The sequence below is a fragment of the Molossus molossus genome, unplaced genomic scaffold, assembly GCF_014108415.1.
Source record: "Molossus molossus isolate mMolMol1 unplaced genomic scaffold, mMolMol1.p scaffold_m16_p_7, whole genome shotgun sequence".
Classification (NCBI taxonomy): Eukaryota; Metazoa; Chordata; class Mammalia; order Chiroptera; family Molossidae; genus Molossus; species Molossus molossus.
The window spans coordinates 38,174,268-38,184,178 of NW_023425401.1; the positions used below are offsets into that span (position 1 = coordinate 38,174,268).

The 9,911-nt window shown below is 37.4% G+C and overlaps 1 protein-coding gene across 1 annotated transcript in view; it reads right to left on the reverse strand.

Annotated features, from left to right (window-relative positions):
* The window catches only part of ZNF804B (zinc finger protein 804B), a 568,493-nt gene extending 560,962 nt beyond the window's left edge, over positions 1 to 7,531 (reverse strand). Inside the window, exon 1 of the mRNA XM_036247159.1 lies at positions 7,424 to 7,531. Within this exon, the coding sequence (XP_036103052.1) occupies positions 7,424 to 7,531 (108 nt within the window). The remainder of the gene's footprint in view (positions 1 to 7,423) is intronic.
* Between the last annotated feature and the right edge of the window lie 2,380 nt (positions 7,532 to 9,911).

Below are 9,911 nucleotides of genomic sequence, written 5' to 3' on the forward strand. Positions count from 1 at the left end.
ATAAAACATAGTAGGAAGCTAAACTAGATTCAGTGATAATCAAAGAAGGTAATGGTTGTGACAACAGCCTGTAAAAGAAGCACTTGACCCATGATAGGAAACTTGGTATTGACTCATATGAGGAACCAACTCTTTAATAACCAACTCCATAAGCATGACCCAGTAAATGAAGGCAAAAAGAGAATCTGTGACATTCAATGGCATAAAGGCCTATAAACACCCATCATAATCAAGAACTCATGGTAGAATCAGATAGGAGAATCAAGGGAGTTAAAACTGAAGATGTAGGTAGAGGCTGGATCACGAAGACTCTTAGATACCACAGCAAAGGCTTTGAGCATTTTCAGATAACATGAATGCAATTAATATGGCCACCTCTGTATCTGTTGACTTCACAATCAGATGAAGCAAATCAACAAGGAGGGTTAGACTGAAGTGGAGTCTCCATCCCCTCCATCATTCAAAAAAAGTGTTCAGTGGTTATTTCCTGTTTAGAATGTGATATTTATTTCATTCACAAAGAGGAAATGCATATAGCCTTTGCTTGACAAAAATATAGTAAGGAAAATAATTATAGCAAAATGGAGATCTGGAAAGGACATATGTATGTGGGGGGGGTGACTATTTTTGTTGCTGGAGAGGTAGATGGAACAAGTAAAGTGGTGAATAGCTATGGGAAGGATAGCAGGGGGAGAACACTAGCTGATTGGTTCTGGATGGAGAGATGGGGGAATCTCTAAACTCTGAGCTAGAGATGCAAGTTACATGTGGATGATAAACAGTGAAGGAACTTGTATGCTTGGATCAAAGAGCGGGTAGATTGGAGTGGTTCTCATCCTTTGCAAGGCTTTGCACCTCTGGAGTTAAAAGTATATGCCAACACTTATGCCTGAACCAAAATATATACTGAAAAAATTGATAACCATGTTAATGAAAGAAATAAGAATCAATGGCAGGAAGAAGAGGGAGGGAAAAGACTGTTTAGAAAAAAAAAAAAAAAAAACGTGCAGTTTTGGTTTTAAAATAAAATATATTCTGCCTCTTACACCCACACAAAAGTGAAATGAAATTTGCCAACAGGAATTTGCCAATTGTAAAGCCCAAAATTGGCAGCCCTGATCGTCCTTGCTCCAAGTGAACAAAATGAATGCGCTCCATGAATCACTCTCAGAGCTGCCCAGTACAAAATCCTTAGTGGTATCCTTATCTTTGGATATTCTGGTTTTTATCATTTATTTATAGCCTGCCTTGCTTTCACAAATAGACCTAAGTCATCTAAAAAAAAAAAAAACTTTATACATGAAAACAATAAAATATATATTTAAAAACATGAGAGCTACGGAAAATAAAATTAAAATAGGAGCTAAACTTAGACTCGGAGATGAGCAGGGGTAGGGACATGATGTTGCTTTAAAGGCCACATCAATCTTCAACACTTTGTTAGGCCACAGCTTTGGCTCAGGGTTTCCTACCAGCCAAAGAAGAAAAGAAAAAACAGTTAACTCTATAGCTCTCTTTATGTGTGAAGAAAAAGCGTATTAGCAGTTTTTCATAAGTATCTGTTTAGATCTTAGGTATCAAATATAATTAAAAGAGAGTTTAGTTCAATGCACGTTGTCAGCATTCATCTCAGGAAAAGTAAGATCATTATAGAATATCATTAAAGCCCTATTTTAAATACTATGTAATATTCTTTTTGCATTTTTTGTTTTCAATCAGCTAACAATGTCTTAGTGACAACTGAGAATACTGTCTAAGGTATGATGTAATTCATCTTTCCAGAATTTCTTTTCAAGTCTCAAAAGTACTTCCAATGTAAGGGAGACTATGGAACTTGATGATTGGTATATTTCTATTAGCATCATAACTATATTTTTTCACATAATATATCAAGCATTTAATTTCTCCCTCCAGACCTTATCCACTAAGTAAACCTGATTTATAAAATCTGACAAAAAGGCTGTCACCTGTGATTTTATAAAGATTACCTGAAAATTATATTTGCTAAAACCAAAAGACATTTTTGAGCAAAGTAGCATTTTTATTTCAACTTTGATTCAAATTCTTTTCTACAAAATATGTACATATATACTAAAAGTTATTCTGACAATGTGCATTTTGAATAAACAAAATTCGCACTGAAATGCACTTCATAAAGTTATTTGAAATACACATTACTCTTCCTGCTTCTTACTCTCAGTACACCCTTGAACCTACTGACATTTCAAGCTCTGTTAATGCTTCACACATGAAAACTGTCTTAATGCATATGTATTATACAACAAAGATTTTACAGTTAAAACTAACACCAAATTTTTTTTAACTATAAATGATTAAGTTCTATGCTAAATACATCCCCATTTAGCTTACACATGATGCCAATCTGTTTATTTTTATTTTATTCCCAAACTATGGGCATAAGCCTAAAATAGAGTTTATCTAATTGGTATGTCTAAAAGAAACACATCAAGGGATTTAATACATCAAATTTTAATTATGAAACATCTAATAAAGCCACAATGCACTCAAATATTCATTTGATTCTTCTTATCATGCAAACTTTCTGAAGTCAGATAAAAATAAACTAAAGTTCCAGAAAGTTGACACTTGTTTTCCAAAGCATAAATGTCAATTACAAGTCTCTAAATCAGTTGGGTGAAAGAAGAAAGGATTGAAAAGGCAAAGAGAAGAAAGAAGGTTGCTTCATACAATATTTGACATAACAAGAAAACATGTACTGTAAGACTTGTAGCTGAGTCTTCTTTATTGAAAATATTCTAAGTTTCAATATGAAAGGCAGTATTATGCATTCATGAATTCAAGAACAGAAGGCAGGTGACTTCTCCATGGGAGAGTATATCTTTGTAATTATTTTTGGCACAACAGTTTGAGAGCATTTTGGATGTGTTTAATGTGTACTTATTAAGCATAATGAAAATACATACAATTGAAGATCATAGACATTAGAAAAGGAACGAGGTTGTAACTGCACTCATTTCCTCATTTAAGGAGTTCTCTGAATAAATATACCCTCAAGATAATCTTTTCTAGGACTTCTTACATTTATACATACACATTTGTGATTTTTAAAAGGAGGCTTTACAGGAATATTTTAGCACAGCAAAAATGCTTGTTTGTGGAAGGCAAAAGGGGGTAACGGGGTAAATGGTGAAAGGAGGAGACTTGACTTGGGAGGATGAGCATCCAATACAATATGCAGAGGATATTTTATAAAATTGTACACCTGATAAATAGAAAAATAAATAAAAACATAAAAATAGAATGCTCTCTGTTCATATGTCACCTCCTTCTGTTAGGCACTTTATTCAGATATATACCAGGATATACTACACAAAATAAGACAACAACAAAAATCCAAAGACCCCGATCTGTTATTCAGATGAAAATCCCAAGAATGTCCTTTACATCCAATATTTCAGGGGAAGACAGTAGGCGTTTCTGAAAACAGATATTCCTGGATGGTGCTTTCAGGAATAAGCACTTTGTAAAAAGTATCACCATATCTAAGCTTCAAAAGAGTGGTCATAAGTTTAACATGTACCTCAGAGAAAATATACCATTATGATTATCATTAACATTTCATCAATAGATATCCTGAATGATAGTCTTCCTATTAACCACACCCAGTTTAAGTAAACTGTAACAAACCACAGTCTAATCTAAATTTAAGTATTTTGCATTACATATAATAACTAAAATCTATTCAAATATATTTTTGATACCACATAGAGGATGTGACTTGTTTCACTGCATTCAATCATGGTGATAGAAGAACTTAGAATTTCAAAAAGAAATGAATTCACAGATAGACTGTTTTCTTGATGAATACTTCAATGATTGTAACAAAGTTTTACCATGAACATATCAACAACTGGTAACATTGTGTGTATCTGTGTGTGTGTGTGTGTGTGTGTGTGTGTGTGACACAGTGATTTTAAAAGTCATCATACAGCCATATTATTTTAGTATTCTGATAGGGAAAGGTGTAAATATCCTAAAATGTAGGAGGATGCAAATTTATTTTCTAAAATTAGAGACTTTTGCCATTAAACACTGCAATTCTTGCTGTCATTTTTCTTATCTTTAGCCTTGGATTTAAAGTGACATAAACTATCTCAAATCAATTATTCACATTCTAATTAGTATGTAAGGCAGTATGCTATTTTTCATACCAAGTTTCCAAAAAGAAGAGAGATGCAACAGATAAGACATTTGCATGATTTCACTTTGAAGACAGGAGCTAAAGTTCGCTCCAGGATTTCCAGTTTGCTGATCTATGAAAATTGCTTGCTGGTAAAATGCTTTATTTATTTCTCAAGTATCCTATTAAGTATTTATTATAAGAATTTCTAATAACAACTGTTTTCTAAATATATGTAATCATTCTCTTTTGCACAGTTTAACATTATATGTTCAGATTCTACAGACATGGGATTTGAACATGACAAATGTATACACTACTTTAAATATATAACTGAAGAACTATACTTATAAGATATTGAAATGTTAAATTAATATAAGGTGTATTTACATCAGAACTCCAAAAGAAGAAACTTTTACTACAGCAGAAAGGAACTGTGGCTTTTCTCCTTTCTCTAACAAAGTTACAAAATAGTCTCACTCAATAGTGTTATGTGCTACTTTTAAACAACTCTATTAAAACAAAAATGTGGATTAAGAGATCTTACTCTTAGAATAAAAGAGCAAGAACTAAAGCTGAAGTATCACAGAATTTAGTGAGAGTGAGTTAAACCAACTAATGATATTTCAGTCCATTGTCCCATATAAATTGTATCTCAGTGTGTGAAAATAATTAATGTCATTGATGTAAAGGTCAATTTGAAACTATTCTGAGCACTAAATTTGAAAAATAAATAAATAAACATGCTATAAGAGCAGCTACATGTTTTAAAAAAATAAATTTATCTTTATGAATATGTGAGTTTAATATTTATGCTGATGAAAAATTCAATAAATGTATGTTAACCTGAAAGCTTAGGGGATGTGTATTGCTGGTTATTAAAAAAAAAAAAAAGATGTATAACTAGAGTTTTTAGTTTCATGCTTCACAATTCATTAATAAAGACAGCAAACATAAACTCATCTACACCAAGAAACTTTTACTTAAATGCCCAAAGGTCTAGGATACAGAAGGTAGTGACCAATTGATTTTAGGGAGAAAGACTAAACATTATGTAATGTGAAGGCAATTCTGACTTGTCTAACAACGTGCCCGTGGCAGAATGAATGAACATCAATTTTTCACATACCACTCAGTTCATAGGAGAAACTATTCAAACCTTGAAAAAAATCATTCAAATTCAATAGAAAAATATAAAAGAAGACAAAATAAATCAAGCTTACAAAGTGCCTATGCCTATTAATTTAGATATTTTTAAATAGTGCAAATGTAATTTAACTCCAATGTGTAAATATTAAAGAGAACAAACCAGTGAGTCAAAGTATAGTGTCTAGATAAAAGAAAACAAATTAGCATTTTAGTAAAAACCAGTCAGTAAGAATATTATCCTGTAGGTAGAAGCGCCTAATCAGTAAATTAGGCACAGAGCCATGAGGATGATGAGTTGTCTTCTCACATCCAGTCCCTGTGGGTCAGTCGGGCTTGTGGGAGATGAATGACCATAGAGGGAGAAGAAGGACACTTTTTGACCATGTGACAGAAATTATTCTAGATTTTGGAAGATAAACATCATATTCTATCTTAAACAGAACTAAACAATGTAGAAACTATAAAGTACTTCTCCCTTTACCCTGTGAATTATGAAAGCACATATACTGCAACACAGTATCCAATCCAGATTTCTACAGAAAGGGTTTTGGATGACAGCCACAGAGATTATTAAAGGTTGAAAAATAATACCTATGAGAAAGGTGGAACATCATAGGTTTCCAAGACAAAATGAGCTTGAAAAAGAAGACTTTGATGGATTTAAGTTTGCTATAAGGAAGATTCTGACACTGGTTTGTTTAACATTAAGGTGGTTTGCTGAGACTGCAGAAACTCCAATCCTGAGAATCTTTAAAAATAGAAAGAATTCCGACCAGCTGTTCAGGATTAAATATGGGCTTTTTTTCAACTGAAACTCTTCCAGACTCTTCCAACCCCATGAATTTAACTGGAAATACCAATACAAACAGTATATTCCATCTAACACTTCTGATTCAGTACCATACAGCAGCTGGGAGGGGACAAGATGATTGCACAGACCTACTTTTACTGTGCGTGAAAGCATGTGAGGCAATACTTTGTTGTAATTAGGAGTCCCGGTGATATCTTTGGGTACTTACACTTTCTAATTTTAGATTTCTCATGCAAATCACATATAGCACTTAATCAAAGGTTTTTATAATATATCACACTTTTGAATAATTCATGCTAATGAAGCATTAAACCATGATGGAAAGCCTCCCAAAAATAAATAAAAATCAGGCAACTTAAGTTTTCCTTCTTTATATCATAATGATTTAAAATAGTGGTTTTTATATTAAACTAGAAAAATTGTTGTTTAAGTTTAGACATTTAATCACTAATAATCCAAAATTTTAAAAAATATATCATGACACATATAAGTTTCCATGAAATACATCTGAATCCTTAAAACATTAGTCTGTATATATAGTACATACCAAGAAATGAATTAGTAATATATTAAAGTCACAGAATCTGGTCAAGATTATTTTACAAAAATACTAGAATAAATCAAATAGTAAACCAAATTAAATTGTTTACCAAATTAAATAGCAATCACTCAAATTGCATGTGAATACACTTGTATATAACAACAAACTAATCAATTCATACTTCCATAAAGAACTCTTTGGCTTTCCCTAGAGAACCTACATAGTTAAGCATTAGATTTAATCAAGTTTCCACATCCAACACTTTTTCTTTTGCCAGTACCCTGGTGCAAAATATTTAAAAGGTGATTTTCTTATAAGGTAATAGCAGTATTATTAAACTAATCCCAACTGCTGACTCCACAAAGCGTGGTTTTGACGTGCCACTCAAACTTTCTACACTGCCCCAATCAGCAGATTCATAACTTGATACAGTGCACAGGAGCTACCCTCACAGCCCCTCGGTTAACTGCACTCAGTCAATATTTGCATCTGTAGCACTATAAATGCTAACGACTGTGTTGAAAATACACATGTAAACACACCACTCACTGTGTAAGTCAATAAATTGTATAAACAGACATAATATATCTATAAATTAAAAGTCGTTATCCACCACCCACTCAGTGTACCAGGACAGCATCTCTTTTTGTTTACATTGATTTTGAACGCGAGTATGGTGTGTGTGTGTGTGTGTGTGTGTGTGTGTGTGTGTACGCGCAGTGTGAGTGCGTGTGCACGGGCCCGGGCGCGCGCAGGTTACCGGAGAGGGAGATCCGTTCTTGCAGAGGGGCCCTCGGAAGACTCCTTTAATGCCCCGGTAGTGCCCATTGCTGAGATGTCTCGAACTGATGACCAGGTAACAAGCCATGTGGGTCCGGGCAGGAGGTGCAGAGTCTCAACTTCTCACCAGGCGACTAGTCACAGAAATGCGGCTGGTTTCTCAGCAGCAACAGTAACTGCCACCTCCCGAGAAGAAGCGGCCAGCAGTAGGCAGGGGACGCGGCAGACGCGCGTCCCCGCTCCTGGCCCCGCGCGGGGCTCCTGCAGCCGGGAAGGGCTGCTCGGACGGTGGCGGCAGCCACAGAGCACTTAGGGGACCCAGCGAGCCAGTCCACATGCTGCTCTGGCGAGGTGGCTGCTCAACCGCGGGCCAGCGAGATATTTTTTTAAGGACAAGTTCCTAGGTCCTCCAGGGAATCAGGAACTCCCCTCCCGGTCCTCCCGCCCCCGCCTGCGCAGCGAGTGCAAGCCCAGGGATGCTCAGGCGTTGGTCCCCAGCGTCTGGCGGGGGCCTCGGCGGGCTGAGCGGTGGGCTGCTGCGTCCAGGATCCACCAGCAGCAACCTGTGTGGGGAGAGGGGAGGGGAGTCCTTGGAAGCGCCAAATCGCTGCAGCCACGGCAGTGGCAGCGGAGGAGGTGGAGAAGGCGACAGGATGGCAGAAAAGGATAGGGAGTTGGGGATGCTGAGACTGGGGAGCAGAGCTTTCAGTGCCAAAGCTCCGGCGCTGGGCTCGGGGTGCACCGGGCCAGGCGAGGAGGTGACAGCTGCGGCCGTGGCGGCGGGAGGCTCTCCGGACTGCGGGCGCCGCTCCAGCACCCTGCCATCGGTGCCCACCCTCTGGTCCTTGCGCTCAGTCTCTGGGCCAAGTTTGCACTGTTTGGAGGAGGGTCCGGATGACTAGAGAGTTCCGCGCAGAAGGGGAGTGTTTTCTTGACTCTAGCTGCCTGTGCACCCTCGCATTTCCTAAGCGCTCAGGCTGACTGTGGTGTCGGCAGAAGCAACTGCTCCCTGTCTGCTGGGAGGATGAGTTGTGCGGCCCCAAAATAGGGCAGACAAATCAGATGTGCTGTGGCAGGTAATGGGTGGAGGAGGAAGCAAGTTTTAGATAGAAAACTTATATAAGGAACAGAAACGAAACATGCGTACGTGTGTATATGTCCAGAGTTGTATTCACTTACAAATCATTCTGTATCTTTAGGACGCTTCTGTCTTCACAATCCCCAAAGGACCCCCCAGAAATGTTTTCGAATGGACATTGTATCATTTACTCTAAATCAAGCCACCAGGGCGCGAGCTGCCCTGAGGATAAAAGTGTGTGCAGATAGGCGCCCTGAGAAGAAAAGGAAGCCCTTCCAGAGTCAGGAGAAAGCCCTCCCCTACCCCTGGCTGACCTATTGGGGCTCTGTAATCCCTCTCACCCGCCTCTCCAGGCCTGTTCTGGGGAGATAAAGAGTGGCCTCCATGAACATAAGGGTGCATATAACTTTGCGAATACACGTTTTCGAGTTTTTCTGGTAGATATCCAGGAGAGGGATTGCTGGGTCATATGGTAACTCTATTTTCAATTTTTTGAGAAACCACCAGATTGTTTTCTATTGTGGCTCTACCAGTCTCCACTCCCACCAGCAGTGTCTGAGGATTCCTTTTCCTCCACCACCTCTCCAAAGCCTATTACCTGTCTTGCTGACAACAGCCATTCTAACAGGTGTGAGGTGGTATCTCATTGTAGCTTTTGATTTGTATTTCCCTAATAGCTAGTGAAATTGAACATCTTTTCATATATCTGATGGCCCTTTGTATATTTTCTTAGGAGAGGTGCCTGTTAGGTCCTCTGCCCGTTTTTTTTTTTACATTGGATTGTGTGTTTGTTTGGTGTTGAGTTGTACTAGTTCTTCACATATTTTGCACTTTAACTTCTTGTCTGAGCTGTTGTTCACAAATAACAATTCCCATCAGGTTGGTTGCCTTCTTGTTTTATTGGTGGTTTCTTTTGCTGTGCAGAAGCTTTTTAGTTTGATATAGCATCATTCATTTATTTTTGCCTTTATTTCCCTTGCCTTTGGAGTCAAATTTATAATTTTTTTCTATGGACCAAGGTCTATAAGTTTAGTACCTATGTTTTCTTCTATGTAATTTATTGTTTCAGATCTCATATTTAGGGTTTTGATCCATTTTGAATTAATTCTTGTACAAGGGAACAAACTGTAATCTAGCTTCATTCTTTTGCATGTGGCTTTCCAATTTTGTCAACACCATTTATTGAAAAGGCTTTCTTTTCTCCATTGTGTGTTTTTTGCTCCTTTGACAGCATTATTCATGGTGGCCAAGACATGGGGACAACCAAGGTGTCCTTCGATAGATGACGGGATAAAGAAGATGTGGTACATATACACAGTGCAATTCTACTCAGCCACAAGAGAAGATGAAATACTGCCATTTGTGACAACACGGATAAGCCTTGAGAATA